The 24,931-nt window shown below is 43.3% G+C and overlaps 1 protein-coding gene across 1 annotated transcript; it reads left to right on the top strand.

Moving 5' to 3' along the window:
• Nucleotides 1-9,905: 9,905 nt before the first annotated feature.
• Nucleotides 9,906-18,800, top strand: LOC149280906 (band 3 anion transport protein-like). Its single transcript, XM_089499892.1, has 16 exons — nucleotides 9,906-10,092; nucleotides 10,215-10,350; nucleotides 10,991-11,075; nucleotides 11,350-11,416; nucleotides 12,038-12,222; nucleotides 12,520-12,721; nucleotides 13,171-13,374; nucleotides 13,760-13,908; nucleotides 14,340-14,534; nucleotides 14,791-14,958; nucleotides 15,643-15,732; nucleotides 16,160-16,335; nucleotides 16,655-16,896; nucleotides 17,302-17,471; nucleotides 17,689-17,862; nucleotides 18,720-18,800. Exons 1-16 carry the CDS (start codon nucleotides 9,939-9,941, stop codon nucleotides 18,798-18,800), a joined length of 2,478 nt encoding a protein of 825 aa, XP_089356018.1. The 5' UTR covers nucleotides 9,906-9,938.
• The last annotated feature ends 6,131 nt before the right edge of the window (nucleotides 18,801-24,931 follow it).

The raw sequence follows: 24,931 nt of genomic DNA on the forward strand, positions 1-24,931 counted from the left end.
TATATAATTCATGAGCTGTTTTAGTAAAAGAGATGGCAAATAGTAAAGGTTCTGCTCTGCTTCATTGCAAGGTCAATGACTATGGTGAGCTGTGGGGACAGAGGGAGAGAGCAGAAGAAACATCAATATTATAAGACCTAGAAATATAAACTGAGGAGGGGAAGGAGAAACAATTAAAAAGGACTAAATGTGTGTCAGAGTAAAAAAAGGGGGGCATAGAGGAAAAAGAACATAAATGTGAGAGGCAAAGGCTAGCGGGAGAAAGAAATAATGAAAAAAGGGCAGAGAAAGCAAAGATATGCAAGTAGATAGTGGGACTTAAGTGAGAAAAAATTGAAAATTAGATAATTTGATGGTTAAGATACGTTGAAGATGGTGCTTTGACCCCTCTCGGAGTTAAACAAGCTAGGGTGGCATTCTCATTGGTTCATTTAAATGTACAGTCCTCCCTCTCCCTCTATCCTATGACCACCACATATTACGCACTTCGCTACAGGGAATCCCCCATCCATAGCACCCCATTTAGGGCGACAAGGGGGGTTGACAAAAAAAAGCTAAGCTCATCCTGGGGAGGAGTGTTAGAGAGCCACTTGGAGGGAGACGTGTGGATGTGGAGATAAGGCGATTGTTACTACTGGGAGGAGATTAAGTGACTTTGGTGACTCAGGGTTTTGGAAGCAACAGTTGGTCCTGGGACACCAAGACCCCGAGTAGGACGGAGACCCTGAAGACTCCCCCAGGTAGGTGGTGTTGGGTTCCGCAAGGATGGGATTTTGCTAATTTCTGTAATGTGTAGGTTTACTCCTAGGCTGCTAGGTTTTATAAGAGTCAGTACTGAATGTTATTGCATGGGTCTTCATTTGCAAACTGATGGATCAGCTAAGATGTTCCTCACAGTTTAGTAAATCCAAAGTCAGCTTCTGCTGTTAGTTTCAAGTCAATGGAGATGAAGCAATGTTTTGGCATTGAATATGTAAGATTTGTAGACGTAAAATTTGTAGACTTAGTCCCAAACCCAAAGTCGTATAGAATGTGTTATGCTGATGGTTGTTGGAATATAAGACGCAAGGTTTAAGACATTGTCTCAATGGAGTTCAGACCTAATTCTGGAGTTCTTACCTAATTTTAAACGCTTACTCAACTTTAAATATGACCAATTCGGGATCAATCACCATTTCAATTCACTATGTATAAGTGCTTCATATTCACAGCCATGAAAACCACGTCCAAACTAGGTGTCACCACTTAAACCCTAAATAGATTCCCCTGCACACTTATTTTATTTAAATTAAGTTTCTTCTGAGCCACAATGTGAGATTGAAGGTCATATCTCCGTGGGCATCATCAATACGTCTGAACGATGTGATTTAAACAAAAAAGGAATAAGGGTAGATTTCTATCTCTCGCGCTTAAAGTATTGAGTATGTTTCTGGGTTTTTTTTAGCAAACAGTAATGCTTTATTGGTCGTTCTGTTGGCTGTCTATGGTATTACCAATTGGGCCGATCACCGCAGTAAAATGTAGCCTTTTTTTGTTTATTTTTGGAAGAATATTATTATTATTATTATTATTATTAATATTAATATTATTATTAATATATTATTATTATTATTTGTTTTATTCTGATGGAAAATCAACTACTTTACTGCACAAATAGCCTTAAAACGAATTGAGAAAAAGTCAGAGATCACACCTTAAAATATTAGGCGATTCTCATAAGAGTTTCTCTTTGGGCACATTGAAAAGTTACATTTTTGCCCCAATAAATTTTTATGCAGTTGACTCTATGTCACTCATTGTTTCTAGACCAACTTATCATTTTACACCGAAGATGTCATTGTATTTGGCTTATTGCTACCAGCCCCTCTTTATTGTTGGTTGAAAAAATAGGCAATATTTTTGAAAAATGCTGGCGCTGCTAGATAAAGCGATAAGGAGGTGCTCCCGATGAAGGGAATGGAGTTAGACTTTAGGTCGAGGTGTTAGTTGGGTGGGGATTCCTCTTCCATTCTTATCTTGAAGCTCACGTAGTTGGGAGTTCCCTCTTAACATAGGTTCTTATCTGGCAGAGCAGACCAAGTTCTGGCACCGGTCCACAGCACATTATGGTAGGAGATGGCAGTCCCATGGGTAGTAAGACTAGCACAACATCAGATAACTATTTGAAACGCCGCAAGATATAACACTTCACTGGCTTACTGTCCTCAGTATTTCATCTCCTTGGTGATATGTACGTAAATAATGCCACCACATGCGCAAACCAAGCATCTCATTCATCAATGGTCGCTCTACATGAGTATAGGGATCTATAAAGGTTCCTTAAAACCTAGAGCCGCCCCTGATAGCAAAATATTTGAGGAAATACTTGTGGTGGCTCTGTTGTAATAAAACCATCCTGGGACTTGTTTACCCAACATACATCTCTTGAAGATTTCTAGGTGGAAAGCAGCCATTAAAATTCATTGGTTTCTAGATATGTATAATACTATACTCTAGGTCATGACAGTCTTTATGGGGCAATGGAATCCTTTTATGATCACCGTCCGTGTGCACGGTCCTGATGAAAGTTAAACACGTAAACAGTGGTAGTAAAAGTTTTTACAGCACGGAAAGACCAATATCCACTGGTTATTGAATTCATGGCATCTTTATGGGGAATGCAGAGGTTGTCATCCAACATATAGCTTTTCGTCGTACTTTAAAAACTTTGTATGAAGTTGAAGTCAATGCACTCATGGCTGGGGTTCATACGAAGCTCTAGGATAAACCTAAATTCTTTCCAGCCATAGACATTTCACATTGGTGGTGATGATGATGATGACAGCCATTGATAATCTCATTTCATTTGCTCAGCCAGGTAAAGGCAGCTTTCGACAGGCCCTAATGTATCGTATATCATTACATATGACCCATTGATGCGAGTTGTCTTCTCAAAACATATCGGCTTTGCTGATGACCTTCTAATAGACATTGCTTGTTCTTTTATCTAAATGTGCAGGTTATAAGTGTCCCTCGCTGGGCTCAGCAAGGGATATAATCGTTTATCACAACGATGACGTCTAAAGTGAGTATTAATCAATCATTCTATTTGACCTATCCTGATATTTAGATTTGTTATGTTATATACTACTTGTTGTGTCCTGTCTACCCATTGTACAGCGCTACAGAATTTGATGGCGCCATATAAAACAATAAAAAATAATAATATACCTGTGTTATATATGTTAGGGATCTTTCCTTTAATGTATTGATGCCTACTGTACCCAAATCCCTGCTGAACTTATTATATCAGGGGACACCAATGTTCCTAACTAGAACTCTGACAACATGATCCAGAATCCTCCAGTTAGACATCAATGTCTATGAATGTTATATCATTCTTTATATAATAGCTTAGAATATGTTTTGAAAAAATGGTCCTAGACATCAAAATGACTGCTTCTTCAAGTAAACCATTAAGTTGTCACACAGCCTTCCAGCAAAGGTGTTGGAAGGTAAATACAAAGACAATATTCTATTCTCCTGTCTGAGGACCTCAAGTTGGAGCTCCATACTCACACCCCTAATTCTTTTGTTCTCCGTAAAGCTCGAATCTGACATAGACTTGGAAGCGGCCTTAGACATCGGCGAATACGACGACCCTGGAGAAAGTTTCAGACACGATGAAGGTAACATGTTACTATACCTAGAACCCATCGGAACCCTTGGAAAGTAGATCTGAGTAAGAGGGGAATTGTTACTTTGTGGAGCAAATTAATCTGCTTAAGAACATCTTTATATAATAGCATTGCATATTAACATAAGCGTTCATATCTTGTCACTTCCCATCTATTGGAGCAATTGGTGTGTGTTGGGGGGTGTCATATGGAAGGCCATCTTGCTTAATCATTGAAGATACACCCAGCTCGGTCAATGAAACGGACAATAAGTGATAATTCGAGAAGGACCATGTCAATATTTACTGAAGCTGCCTGTAACTAGGTTTACAGTCATGTTGGTTAAATATTGACACGGGGCAAAAATCAACTATAAATAGAGGAAAACACAAACTTTGGCAAGGTGCCTACCTGTGGCAGGTGTCCAGTGTCTGGGGATGGAGACCTTTCTGGAGGGTAGGCAAATACCTGTTTGCCAACAAGAACTAGCACACACTCTATATATATATATATATATATATATATATATATATATATATATATATAGATAGATAGATATATAGATATATATATAAGCAGACTATATATATATATATATATATGTAGTCCTGTACAAATGCCATGCCCAACAGATCATTAATGTATGGCTGACTGATAACCCCTGTTGATCGTAGCATTGAGTGTTTGGTGTTATTCTGTTCCTCGAAGCATAATATGGCACAGTCTCTGCTTTGTATAGGTAAAAAAGATCGTGAAAAGAAGAAGAGGTCTACACTGTACAAAATTGGTCGGTGAGTGTGCACTCACTCTTAACACTGTGTGCAGGGCAGATCTAACCACAGAGCTTACTGATCCTCCAATGAATCACACTGGTGTTTGCTTGATCATATCATTGTAGATCAAAGTCAAGAGGTCACACTACACAACACATAAACACAGCACTGTCCTAGCCTGTTCCTGGTCTCCTTGTATGACCAGACCACCCTAAATATTTGTTTCACTATAGCAAGTGCGAGCCCGGGACATCTTATCACACCCATGTGCTTGGCGGGCTTTATTATTCTGGGTCTTTCTTTAATCAAGTTATGACCTAGATTGAATTTGGTGTGAGGGGTATCTCCGTAGAAAAAGGGGGGGACGACCGCCGTTAATCTGGGGCAGGGGGTAAAATGAGCACTTTACCTACACTCTCCTCCTGTATGTCTGTTTTTTCAGACAGTCCCTATCTTGGGGGATCCGTGGATCGTATGATCTGAATAAGAGGAGACGAATGGAAGATAGAGGGGAGGGAGGACAATATCTTGAAAGTAGGTGGTTCCTCGTTTTCAACAAATGGTGGGGACCAGGGCTGTTTTTTCTAAATTTTGGGCCACCATCGAGTCTTTAGTCTTGGGTTCCCAAGGGCTCATAACTATCTGGGTTGCTGGCAAAGCCATTGATGTTTTTGGCCACACTGGTGGTTACCCGTTACCCATTATATTATAAAATATAAGGTCTATATCACAGGGACCCTCTGACAGAGCGTTATCAGGACAGGCTCAGACAGTGCTGGATTTATGTGCAATGTATAGCGACCTCCAGGACCGGATCAGACAGCTCCGGCTTTAGATCTAATGTACAGTGACCTCTTGATTGTAGGTCATCAGGACATGCTCTGACGATGTTGGGTTTGTATAAAAATGGACAGCCACTGCTCATTCCATCTCATTGCCCTCTGAAGTGACTTTCACAGCGATCAATCTTCACCTCGTTCCTCAAAATTCCAAAAACAGACACTGTCTTTACCATAAATAAAGCCTTTTGTACGGTACGATTTACAGGGTCATTTCAGCAGGTGTGTGGCTGGAGTACAAGAATTCTCAAAGTTGTTTAGAAGTTTTCTACAGAGAACAATTGCAATTAGCCCACTGTGTACAGACTAAATAACCCTAAACCCTACAAACAAACTGCAGATTTGGGAGTTTTAATGGCAATTAAGACCTACATGAAATAGGACCCCTGACTGCAAATTTATGCTAGGGGTCTTAAGTCATACATGTTGCAATGACAAGGGACTTTATTTGATAGACAGAACCCCATCCTAATTCTTTATCCCATAAAGCTGATTTCATACAAGTGTCCTCATGCCCCTTCCCACCAACCAGAGAAGCACAAAAATATTGTTGGTGTTCCAGGAAATGGTTAAATGAAGCCAGGGGCAGAATTTTGGGGTTCTCGAGTGGGGGTACATAACCTAGAGGCTAAGCACTATTGGCCTGACCTTGCTCTAAGCTTATGTCGTATTCATGCAGAAAGCCATACAAAATCCCCAAAGGCTTTATTTATAAGCACATAGAAATGTGGGGTTTTCCAAAATGATAATTCTATACAATATTTCAAGGGTCACAAATGGTCGGAAAACCAGGACCCTCAGACACTTAGGGTCTCTGGACATCTCTGCAGATTTTGGAGACTTGAGTCCCTATGCTTCACGTCTTCTCACTTTTGTGCCATTTGGGCCACATCTTGGATCTATACCGGGGTTCTAGAATGGACATTGTTTTATTATCGCTTCAATATATTTTGTGGTCTTTAGGTAATTAATATTACTCGATACAACATAAATCCTTTGGCTCCGCCTACCAATGATTTTGTAAATGAGATTTAAATTATGAAGTCGTAATAAAACACGTTTGCTGATTTATCTAAAGTAAAATCATGGAAGTGGAAACACAGCTCCGTGTAAGTACTTTTGCTCTCCAAAGTTAAAAGGCACTTAATAAAATGATTACAAAGGGGTCCCCTTTTGTATGGTGAAAGGGTTAAGAAATGCAAAATCATCCACTTTATCTTAAGTGTTTACAGTCAGCAGGGGTGAACTGCTCTTTAATTTAGTGTAAATAGAGACCGCACGGGAAACACCATAACTTCGTTATGGGGACAACTCACACACGGGAGTGGATTGGCCGGTCCTGGGGAGCACACGGGGTGTCATTATATAAAAGGCACAATAAGTGTCAGTCTGACTTTCTTCCCATCCTTCCAGAGGACATTGGGCAGGTGAGAAGAGTCAACCTGGTTTTCATCTCCTTGATCTCATCAGCTCTTAAACTTTTGCTAAACTCCTTCTTTCTTATTTGTCTAATGGCATTTTTAATCATTTTGTTAGTGTTATCTCTTTAACGGAAGACGTTCCTTAGATTAAACCCAGCAGAACACCATTTGGTAGCGCACCTTGACTAATGTTGAAGGCCTAAGCCAAGTCCTTCTTAAGATGAGTGGTGTATCAGCTTGAGATATAACCTTGGAGTGGTTCAGTAGCTTGGGAAGTGGTACAATACTCAAGAAAGAGTTACCGCCGCTTGATTTCACCTTTCTGGAGAAACTAGACTTAAAGTCCTAGATGGTGGCTCCTCTGATCCCATCATCCCACCGGTCATTTAGCCTAGTAATGTCTTTCTCCTCTTATGCGTCCTACTATGTCCTACTCACACATGTAAGGAAACGTCTGCTTTGATGATGTTCTAGAATGGGGAATATTAATATTTATTCCGTATGTTTATTTCACAAACCCAAGTTCTTCATTATATCTCTTAAAGTTAAGTTTATGTGATATGCTTCCAATAACTAGTATTGACTAATAATTGTGAAGTTCTCCGATACGTAGTAGCAATCTTGCGAGATAGGGCTACAGGGAGCTGGTATTCCATTCTTGCAGCACTTTTAAAGTGCTGTAAATACTGATCTCCTTTAGGTCTCTGTTTATACAACACTTTACAACTGGCGTTATCTCCAAAGGAATAACTGGTTTATTTTCACCTTCAGATAACAGCAGTCACTAAATGACTTCCGAAAACATTTTCTTTAACCCGTATCGTAGTGTTTATTTACATATATTCATCGCATAAACTTAAGAGGAGATGCAGGACCTTCAGGTGGACAATCTGAAGGTTATAAGAACATTATCAATATGTGAGGAAGTAGCTTGTTTTATGGAAGTTGTATGAAGTTTGTATTTAATCATTCTTTCAAACACAAAGAATAATCTTTAGAGAACGTGTGCAAGATTTTAATGTTTATCAACGTAGGTGTTTCTGAGTTGACGTATTTAATTGCACCCCCTAACCTATACATCATGCAAGGTCAGATTGACCCTTCTTGTAGGAGAACGTCACAAGGGTTGACCTTCTCAATGCATGGCTACGAATAAGTCTACTCACCCTCAACTCATGTTTTACTGAATACAACTTGTCTTCAGAAACATTAAAGGTATATTTAGCTCCAGGTGGTTCTCTTACTTAATATATGTAATAGGGTATGTGCGTGAACATCTAATATAGCAGTAATTTTCTCATTCTTTTTGTGTTTCTCGTTTTTAGATCCATCTGAAGACGTCCCTTCATCCCTTTTCCCACCGGTGGCTCCTTCCTATTTACCATCTAGCAGTGGATTTCCCGAGGTGAGTCTCAAAATGACAGCAAGTGCTTTGGGACCTTTGCAGTAATGACCATGGAATATGTTAGTGTTTTATTGTTCAGGCCCCTTCTTCTGTTCTCCGGGGCCAAACAGTCCTTGGAACTCGAGATGTTGTAGGCTGCAACTCCCATAACGAACAGCCAGACTCTCTCGCTACTTTCACCTCTTTTGTGTGCCCTTCTCCTTCTCTCTTTAACGTCCCTCCTTCGCCGTTCTCCCTTGCCCTGCATGCTGTGCGAAGGAACGGCCGGCCGTGTTTGTAGATAAAACATTACCCCACCTGTCACTCATCTCTTGCCCTGCAGTGAAGAACCAGACACAACCGCCTGGCTTCTGTTCTGCAGGTATCATGGAAAGTAGAGGGTTAAATCTGTTTCATCATCAGTCTGTCACTGTCGTGAGATCCAATAATGGAAGTTTTTATCATTTACTCGTCTAATTTCCCATGGTCATTAGGTCACTTTGTAAGACTGACCTATTACACATGTCTCTGTCATTAGGTCTCTTTGACTCTACCGGGCACTGTCTCTTTAACCTACATGTCACATCCCATTGGGTCCCTTTAACCCATTTAACTTTTCACTGTCATCACGTTATTTTACCCTTTATGGAACGGTCCCTTTAACCGTTCAAATATGCCACTATTATTCGGCAACTTTATCCAATATGGGTCAATATGTTTTTATATAGGTCTGAACCTTTAACCCTTAAAACACAGGACAGTTCACCCCCCCCCCCGTAATTTATCCAAAAAGCAAAGAGAATCCTGCTTCAGACCCGCACAGACCTTATCACACAAAGTACAGAATTTCAGGTTTAGCCAGATCAGCTTTACACCTTTGCCTTTCTCCCCCTCCTCCTCCTCCTCTCGCCCCGCCACTCAATCTGCAATAAAGAAACAAATGGCATGTCACCCTGTCCTCCTGGCCGTCCCATATACTGACGGGATGGCTTACAGGGTGGGATGCCGGGCCCCCCACAAAGATTCCTTACACTAAAATCTTTTTTGGGGGTAAGGTGAAGGGCAGGGAGAGTAAGTGTGCGTATATGTATGTATTTAAGAGTATATGTATGTATTTAAGTGTATATGTATGTAGAGGTTTGTTTTTTCCTGTGATAAAAACATTTTGTTCCATGCATTTTGCTACTTGGCTGCAGATAAAGGACCCCCCCCCCCCCCCCGTTAAATTACAGTATTGTATTCAATATAATTGATGCTGACTTGGGCCCTTGGCTCATGTTATTCCTGAGGATTGCTTAAATTTGTAATGTCCAATTTCTTCAAAGAAGAACCCCTGACAAGGGTGCTGGAGGGAGACAGGCAAACGCCGCTTAGGTTTCTTGAATCTTCTCACAACCCGCCATTTATTTATTTTTATTTACCATTCCACCATGGCCACATGGGGAGAGTAGAGTTTGGCTAAGATGGTGCCTGGTCTTTGAATAGAATTCAAAACTTGAAGGGAACCTTTCTGTGTTCCTTCTGTGGATTTTCTATGCAGTATTATTTAATGAGGGTTGGTATGTTAGTCTGGGCTGGAAGAGTCTGCATGTTTCTTATGGGACTCTGTATTATTGGGTTCCAAGGTTAGGTTTGCATCCTGCGTGGAAAGCCTTCTTCTGTGTGACCGGGGTTTTCTGCTTTATGAATAAGTCAACTTTTCCACTCCTCTAACCTCTTGGGGTTTTCTCAAGATTTCTTCCACTCTCTTGTGTCTCCCGCTCACCATTTTATTCCTAATACATACAACATTATGGCTATTCATTGTAGCTCATGTTTTTATTTCCAACTCCCCACAGCTTTACGTGGAACTCCACGAATGTATTATGGATTCCAACAAGGAACACCGTTGGGTGGAGGCTGCACGTTGGTTGAAGACGGAGGAGGATTACCAACAAAACATCAAGCAGTGGGGCAATCCTCATATCTCGTATCTGACATTCCGCAGCCTCTTTGAGCTGAAAAAGGTCTTCAAGAAAGGTGAGATTCTAAAAAGCTTCTAGAAGAGTCTTGCTGCAGTTGGATCCACTAGCTGTAGTTTCTAGAGATGTTTTGCTACAACTGAATCCATTTCCCTCTCTTACTGTGTTCTTCATTTGAAGGTACGGTCATGTTGGACCTCGAGGAGAAGACTCTGCCTGGGATTACCAGCCAGGTGATCGATCAGATGATCTACGAGGAACAACTTAAACCTGATCACCGGGAAGAGGTTCTACGGCTGCTCCTTTTACAACACAGGTACAAGTGCTTTTGATGATTCCTACAGGATCATAGTGGTGTTAGGGGCAGGATAATAGATGAGGACTTGAAAATGTTGTAGTATGAGATGAGGAGACTCAAAATGTCCCCAGGACCCAGACAGAGTTCATAGATACTACTTGTGACCCACTCTTTAATGACCTCCTGCATCTCCTCTTAGCTACTGAAAGCTTTGTTGATGCTGATCTAGCTGATTCTAGCAATGTTCAACCAACATTAAATCACAGTTCTTGGCCATCTACTATATTTGTATATGTTGTAATGTAAAGGTTCCACTTGAAAAGCTGGTCTCAGACATTGTATAAATAGTTTGGCAGGTTGTATAAGAACTGTTTTAATCATGGAATAAGAGGCATGTCCACCTACACGATGGACACGCTTACTGTAAAATGCCCTTGACCTCACTGGTAAGTGACTGGTTGAAGCATGATGGACTTTATAGTCTAATACAACTGGAAATCTTGAACATTTACTTTTTCTTTTCCTGATTTTTGATGAGATCCCAGTTTTGAGATTATTTCAAAAATTATTAGTTTTCGTAATTATCTTGTAAAGCTGACAGGTGACTGTTTGTGTGCAAAATACATTGAGAGATAAATCTATGGTTTTTATCTTGCAGCCGCCCGGAGGAGATGGAGAAATTGGATCCTGAGAGTCAAAAGCCGCTGATTTCTCAGATTGAAATGAAAACTATTCCTGAAAAGGTGAGCAGTTTGTAGAAAATGGTGCCCTATGTCTCACATAACCCAACAAATTCTCCATACGGATCAGACGCTTGCATTCAGCTCTACTTCTTCAGGCAAGCAGTAGGTAGATGGTGGTTTCATGTTAGCCACATCCTGAGCTTGGCCATTTTCCCTCGTTTTGATTATACGCCAGGTCTATCTCCAAAAGCATCTCGGTGGTCCTAATGTATATTATGACTTTAGTATGGTTGGTAGGTTCTGTTATCTGATGGTCTCCTATTGTACTTTACAGGTGTCTGAGAAGGGTCAGCTGGCAGCTCGGGTTCCAAAGGGGGCTGAAGCCTCTGTGGTCCTTGTTGGTAAGCGGAACTTTATATTAGTCTGTTCAAAACATTCTATAAGAAGCCTCAACATTTTTTTTAGTTGTGATGTCCTAGTGATACTTGTGGAGCATCCATAAAGTAGACCATCCTTCTTATTAATGACTCATTGGACCTACAAATACAACATGGTAACTATGGCCATTGTAGGTCCTGTCCCGTATATTTACACCATAGGCGTGTCCTGGTTAGAAAGCGATTATCATTTATTGTGATTCAGGTGACGGAGATACAAGCAGATGCTGTGGTTGATCCAAAGACGGTGTAAATCACGCTTAAAACCGAATCAATCAACGTAAAAAGCAAAAACATGATCATCACGTAAAACTAATGCATTTGCATTGATAAAACCCTCTCGCTGTAACCTGAGCATCTACATAATGAGAAGGACACTTGGTGGAACGGACTGAATATTAACTTTGCTATATTTTGCAATCTCGGGGTCTCGGGTGAAGGGAAGATTCTCAGGGTCGTGCGGAGGGGAGATAAATCCTTCATATTCCGCTTTGAATAAATAGAATTTTACTCCCATAGATATACCATATACGTGATCATGTGATTTTACCATTCTGCTACCTTCATCCTCTCGTGTTTTCCCAGGTGGTGCCAGCTTTCTGGAAAGTCCAGCCGTGGCGTTTGTGCGACTGAAGGAAGCTGTGCACATCGTGTCCGTCGTAGAGGTTTCTCTACCCATCAGATTCCTCTTTATCGTCTTGGGTCCAGAAAAACCCAGTATCAGCTACCATGATGTTGGCACAGCTGTGTCAAGCATGATGGCAGAAAGGGTGAGTGCTACAAAGAACTCAATTCCTAACTACAACAAGCCTGAGACCCCCTATATCTCCTCCAATTAACACCCCTATGACCCTCCTAATGCTCCATATACTATCTCTCTATAACTCATCCTATTGTTCTATATAACCCCTCTCACAGCTCCTTGGATTGTTGCAAACTACTACTCTCAGTAGCTCCTTTATTGTTCTCCTAATATTCTTTCTGTATCGGAGAACATCTTTATGGATCTTTATAGCCCCGAAACACTTTTTTTTATTTCTACTTTACACATATTTACTGTTTCTCAGGTCTTCCGTACCGAGATGTACCTTGCCGGCGGGAAGCAGGATCTCCTCCGCTCCCTTAATGAATTCATGGACTGCTGCATAGTTATTCCACCCAGCGATGTTCCGGGGGAACATTCGCTCAAGGACCTAGTCCAATACCAAAAACAAATGCTCAAGAAGCGCTATGAAGAGAGCAAGGCGGATTTTGATGGTGATAAAAAAGGTAGAGCTAATCTCCAATGCACGCGTTATTCATGTTACTTACTGCTTATAGATACCTTAAATAATTAATGTTTCCTACGGTTTTTGCCTTCTTTCCTCCCTCGATTCTCATCTATCAGTTTTTTTCATGTTTTCTTCTTCCTATTTATTACTTTTGTTTGTAACTTTCTTTTGTCTGCGTCAATCTCAGCCTTTGCTTGCCTTCTTCGACTACTTAAAACTCTCTCCCTGTAATCAGTCACATATTCTCCTTTGTCGGTAAACCCTTCCTCAGATAATGCACCCATATGTTACAGGTAGGGGGCACGTGTTCAGAGACTGGGATTTGCCAGTAAACCTTTTGCTATCTGGGCTATACATTACTTTTCCTTCCATTTTTGTGCCCTTGGACTCACTCTTCTTCCAGTTGAGCCACTGATCTTCTTCTTTAATGTCTCTTCTAATCTATAGAACCAAAGCCACCAGTGGAGCCTCCTGAGGATCCTCTAAGTCGATCCGGCAAGCCTTTTGGGGGTCTGATACGTGACATACGTAGACGATACCCCCAATATCTGAGTGACATCAGGGATGCCCTTAGTCCTCAGTGCCTGGCTGCTGTCATCTTCATCTATTTTGCAGCCCTGTCTCCAGCCATCACTTTTGGAGGTTTATTGGGTAAGTACTTGATGGGTCCAGTATGTAGCTACCCCTCCTGTTTTTTTTAAGTTTCTCCTTGGGGTTTTACTTCAATAATATAATAAAATATAATGTTATATATATATATCATTTTCATGTACAGACGGTTTAATAAATGCATTATTTCCTGCATTAATCAGAGGCAGCTGGGAAGTTGTTACATGAGAAAGTAGTCTAATTTTCTAAAGAATGCCTACAGAAATTTGCAGAAAAGTGCAATTCACTGGCGTTTAAGCAAAAAGGATCGTAGAATGTATTTCCCATAAAAATGGGGTCAGAGTTCTCAGTTATTTAATATGTTCCAGTATCTGCCAATAGCTCTATGTCAGCCACCATAATAACCCTGTCATATCTCTGTGTTTAGCACAAAAGACCAATAACTGGATGGGCGTATCTGAACTGATGGTGTCCACAGCCGCGCAGGGTGTCATCTTCTGTCTCCTCGGAGCTCAACCCCTGCTAATTCTCGGCTTTTCCGGACCACTCTTAGTCTTTGAAGCAGCGTTCTATAACGTAAGTTACTCCCCTTCGTTATCAGCTACCGTAGCATTGGCCGAACAAAACATCTCTTTCAGCTTCACCGACACTTAACCTTTTTATTAATACCAACACTATGACATAATAAAGAGGCAGGGGGGGGGCTAACAAACAAACATATAAAATGGGTATGGGCTCTTTGGTAAAATAAAAGATTGGGAAGTGGGCAATCAAACAAAGCAATCACGGCAGAAATCAATGGAATGTCCAAGCAGAACGTTCACAACAATGTCCTAGATAGTGAAGGACAAGTGTAGGTCACTAGGGCTGCTGTAATACCCTGGTGTACCATGGGTAATTTTTTTAATCTATCCCCCACTAAGTGTGTCACCATTTAAGGGAAACAACCCTACATGGTTCAACCCTGATGGTTCACTTGACAATTGTCCATCTTCTTCCTCTTCCAGTTCTGTGAAAGCCAGGAAATTGAATACATCGTGGGCCGCGTATGGATCGGCTTTTGGCTAATCTTCATCGTTATAGTTGTGGTGGCTTTTGAAGGCAGCTTTCTGGTGCGTTTCATATCTAGATTCACTCAGGAGATCTTCGCCGTCCTGATCTCCATGATCTTCATCTATGAGACGTTTGCCAATGTCGCCAAGGTGAGCACACAAGAAAAGCGAGCGTCAGAAACATCTCAAAGTTACGGTTGTTAGTGCTTTAAAATCTTGTAGTTAATTTTAGGTTCCAAATGGCATGGCTGACCACTGATACCTGCTTCATCAAAAAATATCCAAAAAAAGGGAGGGAAAAAGATTAATTCTCAATAAAACTAAGAATTGTTTTAAAAGAGGCATATACTATGCCATGCCAGTCTATCCACATCTTAAACCTCTCGCTCTCTCTGCTTCTTTTTAGATATTCATTCACCATCCCTTACAAGAAAACTATAACCTGACCAACACCGACCCAGCCACATACCCGCAGCCTAATACAGCCCTGCTGTCCCTTTTGCTGATGTGCGGAGCGTTCTTCATCGCCTTCTTTCTCCGTCAGTTCAAGAACAGTGGCTTCTTTCCTGGAAAGGTAAGAACGTGGCCTTGGCTCTTGATCGTGTGATGTGGGGAGCTGGTAGGAGACACGATGACTTTCAATGTTCTGTAAATCCATTGGATGGGCTTCCAGCAGAAGTGGCTGGGTAAACAGTAAAGTACAGGTTAATTAGCTCATACCAGAGGTCTCGTCTCTGTTAATAATAACCATTATCGTTTGTGAAACTCGTGGAGAGCAGAAGATATTGAGTAATGGAAACTGTTTTGATTGTAAGCTTCAAAAATGACCTGGTGTGACCAATACAGCTGGTGCCACTGACATTATCCGCCATTTTTTTTCCCGAGGTTTAATTTCCATTCTCCAAAGAACAAAGGGACGTGAATTAATTAAATTAATTTAAAATTAAAGAAACGTCCCTTAAAATTCGTTAATCATGGATATTTGAATTGCTGTTTAAAACAGAGTTGATTTAATAGAAGATGGAATTATATAAAACAGCGTTTTCCAACAATTTATTAATTTAATCAGTTATTAGCAGACACAGCTATGTTTTTCGACATTCTCCGTCCTTGTTTGTTTTTTTTTTGCAATGAATAAAATTGTCATCTTGTTTTTAACATAACTTCGTATTAGGTAATAGTTTTAACGTTATTAATTATGTGAAGGCCATCTCATAACCTTGCGAGTAACTCGTCCTACTTGGTGTCTTTCCCACAGTTGCGTCGCATCATTGGCGATTTTGGTGTTCCGATCGCCATTCTTATTATGGTATTGGTGGATTTTTCTATTAAGGATACGTACACAAAGGTAGGGGAACATATTGCATTTTGCCGGAGGCAGCTTCCATGTTTCTTAAAAATAATGAGTTACATAAACTGGGTGCTTAATGTAAAGTTCCGTTTTTCATATTTTGTGCCCCAAAAACATCTCTTTATAACTAACGTGTCATGGTTGTGTCTCGTAATCACTGTGTGTAACTATTGCCAGTTGGATCAGTTACCTTGATTATCTGGTAGCAGATAAAGCGCTTCTTTTAAGTGGTCCACCAGCGAGTAGAAACATTCTGTCCAGACAATGAGAAGACCCTGGGTACCATCCCATGTACATTAGACTTAACTAATATTTCTGCCCCTGTTTTAATTAATTATTAGTATTTTTTTTTTATTATTGAACGTTCCTTTTCTTACATTTCCAAGCCAATGGACGCACATTTGATCTTTTCTTTATTTTACAGAAACTCAGCCTTCCCAAAGGTCTCAGTGTTTCCTTGCCTCAGAACCGAAGTTGGTTCATCCCACCGATGGGGTTGAATTCTGCCGTTAAACCATTCCCCATCTGGCTCATGTTCGCCTCGGTTGTTCCGGCCCTTCTTGTGTTCATCTTAATCTTCATGGAGTCTCAGATCACAACGTAAGCAATATTTCCAAAAATGGATAGGGTAGCTGAGCCAAGATGGTACATAGTTGGCTTTCTAGGACAGTTGTGCCTACGTGGAAGTTGCTCATACACCCTGTCCCGCTCTTTTTATTATGACAAATTGCTGGGGCTTGTGAATGAGATTTAATAAAGGTCCCATAATCAACATAATCCCATAATCCTAACAATCATTAGGCCCGCCATGACCTAAATAACACTTTTTCGGTCTTCTTCAACTGCGTTTTTTCTAATTGTCTCCCAGTATTTTCATTGTCTTCTCTCCTATTTACCCGCGGTCCGTATCTTCCAACAGGCTTATTATCAGCAAGCCGGAGCGAAAGGCCGTGAAAGGCTCTGGTTTCCATCTTGATCTCCTGTTGATTGTGGGCATGGGAGGTGTTTGCGCCCTCTTTGGCATGCCATGGCTCAGTGCCACCACCGTACGTACAGTCAGCCATGCCAACGCACTGACCGTGATGAGCAAGGGGGGGAAGCCTGAGATTGAGCATGTGATCGAGCAGAGGATCAGCGGACTGCTAGTTGCAGTCCTTGTTGGTGAGTGTAACCAGTAATATTGGTTTACAGCAAGAGAGCCAGCAAAATAATCCTTATATTACAACAAATCCCTCTAAAAACAACCTTAGTTAACACAGCCTGATACAGGGCGCTCCCTAAGCAGGACTGCATTGAAATCCCACAATGCGATAACAAAGATGATGTAGTCATGGTATAAAATGAATAATATTCTATGACAGAGGTGTCCAACCTGCGGCCCTCCAGCTGCTGCAGGACTACATTTCCCACAATGCTCTTTCAGCTAAGGGGCTGGCTGAGGAGTGTGGAAGATGTAGTCCTGCAGTAGCTGGAGGGCCGCAGGTTGGACGCCCCTGTTCTATGATGTCCCCTTTTACAGGGCACGACACTCTTGGGCATTAAAATATTTGCTTCATCTCTACCCAGGCGTTTCTATTCTGATGGAACCTGTCCTGACTCTCATTCCACTGGCGGTTCTGTTTGGAATTTTCCTGTACATGGGCGTCACGTCTCTGAACGGAATCCAGCTGTACGATCGCGTCCTCCTCGCCATGAAACCTTCCAAATACCATCCAAAGGAAGGCTACGTAGCACGGGTAAGTAGGAGTGGGAGACGCAGGATAAAGTAGCTAGCGTGATGTCCATGATGGTCAAAGGCCACTGACAAAGGGAGGGTAGCAATGGGGGAAGTGAAAAGGAGATTATTATTTATTAGTTTTATAGACCCCTGGGTAAATCATCGTATAGGTGAAGGGCTGGATAAAAGATCACTTTATGCTATACATTACAATTGTCAAAATCCTCTCTCCATAGGTGAAGACCTGGCGTATGAACCTGTTCACGCTAGTGCAGGTTGTTTGCCTGATGATCTTGTGTGCGGTGATATTCACTCCCGCCTCGTTGGCTCTTCCATTCATACTCATCCTCACCGTGCCTCTGCGACTGTTCCTACTGCCACGCATCTTTAGTGCTCTGGAACTTAAATCCGTAAGTATAGAGTAATATAGAGATTTTTTAATCCATAACCAAGATGCAGCCCACCATCCTGTCTGCATACAAAGGGGCCATAACAGCTACACTTGGGCAGCGGCCAAGTCTTCGTCTTCGTGGAAAAAACCTTGGTATTCCACGATTATTTGCCAGTTCTCAGGTTCTATTCAGTCGAATATTCGTGTACGTTCTTCGTGTTTGTTTTTTCCCCCCAGGGGTTAGTACAGGGTGAACGCGACAACAAAACGCAGCAGCTTTGGCGCCAAGATTTTAAAAGTCCAAAAGAGTGACTCTATTGGTCGCCGGCAGGGGGCTCCTCTGCCATCAACCAATGAAGGGCAGCTGCTCTTCATTGGTTGATGCCAGGCGAGCCCCTTTGTGGCGACCAATAGAGTCACTCTTACGGACCCTTAACTCATGACGCCAAAGCCATTAGTCTCCCCAAGTTGCTCTGAGCTGTACCTTGCCCTGCGCTTTGCCAGGGGGACTAAAAACCCTGTTCCTCCAAGGCCAAGTTGCTCAGAGTGGTTGCCTAAGTCTGAGCAACTTGGCTTGCAGGGCAAGGTACAGCTATTGAAGGGGAGCTGTTCTTTATTGGTTGATGCCAGAGGAGGCCCCTGCCAGCGACCAATAGAGTCGCTCTTACATATTCGGTTTGAACAACGAAAATGCACCATTCGTGTTCGTTTTCATGTTCCCCCGAATACGAATGCACAAGTCTAATGACGTCATCATAGCTTGCGAGTGGTGATCTCTAGTAATACCTAGAACTGAGCCCTTAGCTAAACTCAGACGTTGAAATCAACTCCGCTAACTAGCCCTCCGCTTACACTCCACCTATTTATTTCTTTCAGTTGGACGCAGATAACACGCCTGTCAACTTGGACGAAGAAAGCGGCAGAGATGTGTACGATGAGGTCCAAATGCCTGTTTAACCCTTGCTCTGCATGATTAAACCCATTAACGACAATGCATTGTGAACCCGTACATGTACGGGCTTTGTTGTGAAGGGGTTTAACGTTATCGATATGACATCATATCAAGGCAACCATCTTTAAGGCATCCGCCATCATACGGAGGGCATTCCTTTGACAACATCTGAATCCTCCATCTGTTTATGCCATAAGCGTCACTATAAAATATAGGTGATCGCAAACTTCCTGACCTCAAACTTATTTCATTTTTTTTTAGCGTGCTGTATAAAATCATAAAACACCATTATAAAAATAGGATAACTTGGATTTTTACATTTAAAAAAAAATGAATCTAAATCAGTGCTTTTAAGATTGTCAAGATTCATCAAAAAACATGTTTTTTTTATTATTTTTAATGCTTTGCGCTTCTCCTTAACTATTTTGTAAATATTACTGAAAAATAATATATTTAGTTAGAAATATAATATATTTTACAAGTATATATGCATAACTATGTCAACCTATTTAATAGATTAGAGTGAAATTAGATATTTTTTATTAGGGATATTAGAAATCAAAGGTTTTTAATCCGGAACGTAGATTTAAACGAATTTGAACCCCATAATTATGCAGACATCGGAAGCCGTTTTTAAGGTTATTTTGCGTAAAATTAATTGTTTGTATTTTTTTTTTTTTTTAAATAAGACTTACACTGCCAATGTAATGCTTTGCTAAAAATTGTATTTTAATATGAGATAATGGAATCTTTTATACAAAGAATTAAATCCCTTTTTAAAATGTGTATGTTGTTTAAATAAAAATGGATGTGTAAAAGAAACGCAAATCATTGTAAGAGAGATGGGCAAACTGCATCGGAAAAGTCAAGAAAAGTTTTACTTTCAAAATTATTCACTGGTGACATATGGCTTACTTTAACTTCGCCATGGTGATCCCTACCAGTGGCAACTGGATTTTTAGAAGAACATGGGAAATTGTCTTATAAGAACAGAAGGACACAAAATACTTTTTAGGTGGAATAAAATGCCATCTGGTTAAGGTAAAATGTATCCTGACTACCCAGATAAATGGAGCTGACTCTTCCTATTCTACCCCACTGTCATCATATTAAGACGGTCATTTGGTGCTTTTGCTGACAAGGATGTTATGGTTGATATCCCTGCTTGAATGCAGGTGACTCGATTAAGTGTATCTTTAATTAATGACAAGTCAAGGTTTCCATAAGGACCGGGATTAGAGCCATTTGGGTAGCACATCTGGCGACTCACTAACAAAGAATCTTAACAACAGGCTATTAAAAGAGTTAATATTTCCGAAGTGTCAGCCGATTTAGACTCTTCTGGGAAGGATTGCCACAAGATTTTGGGGAGTTTCTGAGAACATTTTTGGCCTCCAGTAGAGCATTTGTGAGGTCAGGCACTGATGTTGGACGATACGCCCGGCTCGCAATCTCTGTTCCAGTTCATCCCAAAGGTGTTCGATGGGGTCGAGGTCCAGCCATAAGTCTTTTTTGTAATTGCTAAGCATCATAGGTAGTTCTCAACAGTGGTATATCTTGGAAGATATATTGCACAAGCATTTGTGTGTTTTTTTACGGTGATGGGAGTTATGCTGTACCACCGTCAATGTCTGCCTCAGCATATAGTGATGGGAGCTATGTGTACCACTATCAGTGCCTAGCTCAGTATATAGGAATGTAAGTTATGCTGTACCACCCTTAATGTCTGGATCACCATATAATTATAGAAGTCATGCTGTACCACCATCAGTGCCTGGCTCAGTATATAGTAATGGGAGCTATCCTGTACCACCGTCTTTGTCTGGATCACTATATAGGAGTCATGTTTTACCACCATTAGTACCTGGATCACTATACGACAATGGGGGTTATACTATACCACTGTCTGTGTCTAGTTCACTATATAATGATGGGATTACAGTATAAAACCTCTAGCGCGCCAAAGATTACTTTACTGTCCCTAATATATCATTAAGCTCATGCTCACTTGTTCAGGCCCCGAAAAGGTGAATAAATCCTGGGATTTAGGGAAATTTGTTTTTCTGTTTTTTTGAACTCTCTGCCATTTTAATATCATTAAATTCATTGTCATTTATCTACTTTCCTCAAAATAACTGTTGTAAAAATATAGTGGGGGACACTTTTTTTTGTTCTTGCCTCTGGCACAAAAAGAACTAGCAACAGCTCGGGGATAGGTTACCAGTGAATCAGCTAAAATGTAAGGTTTAGAGAAAGAAGGAGATACAAGAAAGGAAAGAGAGGAAGAACAAGAGTGATGGGAGAAAAGAAAGATGAAACAATGGGGAGTGGAGAGCGATGAGATGAGAAGCTGGGCAGTGAATGCAGTTACACCAAAAGGGGTAAAAGATACCGTACAATGCAATAAACCCTGCAATATCACACTCAGCCACTAGGTGGCGATAAACACGAGCCAATAATCCTGGCTGTGACATCGCTGTCTGTCTGAGCTTCCTACAGGAGAACTGACAGTCTATTCTCTCCACTAAATAAACAGCAGCGCTCTAAAATGTGAGTGCACACTTCAGCAGGAGAGATGCCAAGTGCACTGCATTGGGTTTCTCAGTCACATTGTTAGATCCACTGAGTGCAGAGGGTAGGCAAGTGCTGTGCCCAAAGGCACTTAAAGGGTTAATACTAGAGCTGGGGTATATGTGGGGGTTACATACAACATATAGACATTCAAAGGGGGGGGTAAAGAGAAATGTAGATAGAGACGGTAGGATTCCAATGTTATATAAGGAAGAAAGGGGTCCATTGTACTGGAGAATGGGGGGGGGCAATAAGTCAGGTGATTAGCCAATGAGAGCTGTCCAAATCTTCTGAAGATCTAGTAGATTTAACCCTTTCAGCGAAAGCCAAGCAGCTGACTGCTATATTCTTCTCCCTATGGCTGATGCAGGTTCTGCCCCATTCACTCCCCACGTTTCTCAATCCTGCCCCTTAAATCCCATTTCACTTACACCCCAGGCTGCTGTGATCCTGATTGGTTCTCTCGCTCTGACGCTTCCAACAACAAAGGTGGAGTCACCAAAGAAAAAAAAAATTAAGAAATATATAATTTAAGAGACAGGAAGAAAAAAACACATTTGTGGGGATTTACATCTTTAAGGTGGTTTATAGTGACTTGTGTGAGCTGTCAGGAGCAGCAGGTCCCCGGTGTGCACCTTGGGGGGGGGCAACCCGGTGGCCCCCCATTAAATGGCTTTATGTGTTTATTTGAACCCAAATGTGGCTGGTTTTTTGGGGGGTGTTTAATGGGGATGGGGTGTGGGGAGGGCAGCTGGATGCCTGGGCTGGAAGGGAGAGGTGCTGGGATGGATGGAAGGAAGGGTGGGCTATAGGGATCAGCTGGAGCCTGTTGCAGGGCGAGGATGGAGGGAGCCTGGCTGATTGGAAGGCTGCAAAGGCACGGAGAGCGGTGGAGGCGGGGGGAAGTGCGAGCTCTCTGCGGGGACTGGGTCTAGTCCACGCCCGGGGCCAGCGCTGCAGAGCTGGCCATCATTCAAGCGACGCTTCTCAGCTTTAGGAAGGAGGAGGACTCCCCGGTCCGGGCAGCAGCCTTCGGACACATCGCCCGCCACGAAGGTGGGTTTTTAAGGGGTGTTATCGCTTTACAGATCCGCTCCAAGGCTTCCCCGAAACCCCCCGGAGCTCCTGGTGCCCCCCTGCCGGGTTGTGTAGGGTGCAGCAGCGGGAGGAGGAGGAGGCGGCTCCCCGCGCTCTGTCTGCCCGCTACTGCTGCAGCGACGCTGGGCGGGGAGAAGGAGCAGGCAGCGCCCCCCCTCCCCTGGATCTCGCCATTACCCAGGGGCTGCTGCAGCTGCTTTGTCTCCGAGATCCGGCCGCTGGAGCCCGGGGCTGCACCTTTTGTCCTTGGGAAGACGAAGTCCGGGGGTGAGGTGAGCGGACTCTGCGGGCTTTCAAGCGGGTGGTGCCGGGGAGCACAACGTGGGTTACCCGCTCCCTACATTTCCCTTGATTTTTAGCTAGAAGAAGGGAAAAAAATCGCGTAACGTTCCGGGCTTAAGGCACACACTAGGGCGGGGTGACGGATCGAGAGACCGAGGGCACGGTGAGGAGCGACTTCCATCGAGGTCACCTCCAGAGACCGGATAAAACCACCACGCTGCACCCGGCGAACACGCACCCCTTCTGGTCAGCCTTCGTGCCTCGCCCCGGTACCGATCTTCGCTGGCGGATAATCTATTTTAACCGTAAAATGAGGGCATTTGCCGACACATTTTATTACACGAACACGGAAAATTATTAATTTCACGATTTTCTCTTTAAATTGAATGAATCGGGGGGTCGGTTTAATAACCGGGATTCAGATCAGATACGCGTCCGGGGAGGGTGTGATTTTTCCCGGTCGGTGGTGTCCGGTACCGCGGTCCCCCCTCCTCCATTCCCCGGCAGCCGCTTGTTTTTCTCGGGCAGGCTGCTAGTTCCGCGCTGGGTCTGGTGAGGTCGCTCTCTGCCGAGTTTCGAGCTCCTCCTCCTCCCAGCGGCCGGAAGGTGAGGCCGGCATCTGGCTGTCCCCCTGGGGGAGAAGGTGATCCGTACTGGCGAGGAAGGAGACGGCACAAGCCCCGAGGGAAGGGAGGCTGCAGGACGCATTTCTATCCCGCCGTGGATTCTCTTTGCCTGCGTTGGCGGTCGCTTTCGAGGCTCAGGTAGACTCGGAGATCCAGGGAGGGGGTGACCGGGACCACGAGGCAGGCCTGGCCGGGCTAGGGTGCATGTGTGTCGGGCGAAACACGAGGGGGCGTCCCGTGGAGCTTCCGCGAGAACACGTGGTGCTGTGCGGAGAAGAGGTAGTGGAGAGCCAGGCAAGGATGACGAGGCAATCCGTGCATGGTTTAGAGGTCCGGGGGAAGCTTTGTATTCCGGAGGCGGTTGGTGACTTTAGTAAATGCCGCAGATGGGTTGGGGTTCCCCGGCTACCCGCAGCTTTAGGAGCTCGCAGGGGCGATCCGTGGCGTTACGGGTCTTGATGACTGCCCTGAGAAATTGAATTGTCTGCGGGGCACCGGGTAATCCCAGTATGATTGACCGGAGACTTCCCGGCATCAGGTGGGCGGTGCCTACGAGAGATCGGTGGGCTCCGTGTAACCTGCGAGGATGTCCCGGTGTGTGGCAGCCGGATCAGGGTTATTCCCGTATAAGAGTTCGCAGGGTGTTACCAGCGACCTGCGTGGTCCCAGGGGGCAGCCCGTGATTGGGCCTCTGGCGGCGCGGCACCGGTTTTAGCAGAGCCGAGGGTGATCGCGTCGCAGCTCGGTTTCCCGTCTGCGCGGCGCAGGATCCTCCCATTCAGAGGGGAATGGCTCCGGATCCTTCCCCTCCCGGTACTGGGCGGGCGCTCCGGGTGATGGCGATGGGGGGCCCCCTGTAGGCCGGTTAAGGGGCGACCGTGTCCTCAGGCTGCCCTTGGGGGCGTTGGGATCGGGTGCCCTGGCTAAATATAACCGGGGATGGAGGCTGCATTCCCCAGTGTGCAGCGGGTGTCTCTGCCTAAAATACCAGTACAAACCAGCACAGACCATCCGGGCAGATCAGTAAAGGGGTTCATAGCTGGGGAGTGACTGGCCTGCAGCTCTTATGCACAAACACACAGTTACATGTATGTCACATGCGTGTACCTGACCTGTAATAGCATGTTCCCACATGAGGGTTATAGATTAACCCAGATATGGTGTGCAGGGGACTGAAGACCCCATAATATGCATGCATTATATACACCAGGATGACCATGAGACGGAGAAGCCAAGAGCAGGTCAAAGTCAATCAGTTCGACGACTTCAGAAACCCTACCGTGTTGCCAAAGGTGTACATACTACACACCAGAGCCATGTACCACGAAACAAAGTAGCTTTAATGTAACATGTTTAAAGACGGGAACCGGAAGACCCAGCATTGACCTTTTATTATAAGCCGCATCCTCACCCGGGGTGAGATGAAGGTGGCCTGCTTTTGGTGGTAGATATACACCACGGGGCAGGTTGTAAGCTTGTTCTGGGTGGCATCGTCCTCATCAGCTCTCCTCTCCTTTCAGAGTCCCAAAGACTTCAGCTAACGGCCTGTCCTGCTGAGG

Source organism: Sceloporus occidentalis, unplaced genomic scaffold (assembly GCF_023333645.1).
Source record: "Sceloporus occidentalis isolate IW3139 unplaced genomic scaffold, rSceOcc1.0.p SCAF_143, whole genome shotgun sequence".
Taxonomy (NCBI): Eukaryota; Metazoa; Chordata; class Lepidosauria; order Squamata; family Phrynosomatidae; genus Sceloporus; species Sceloporus occidentalis.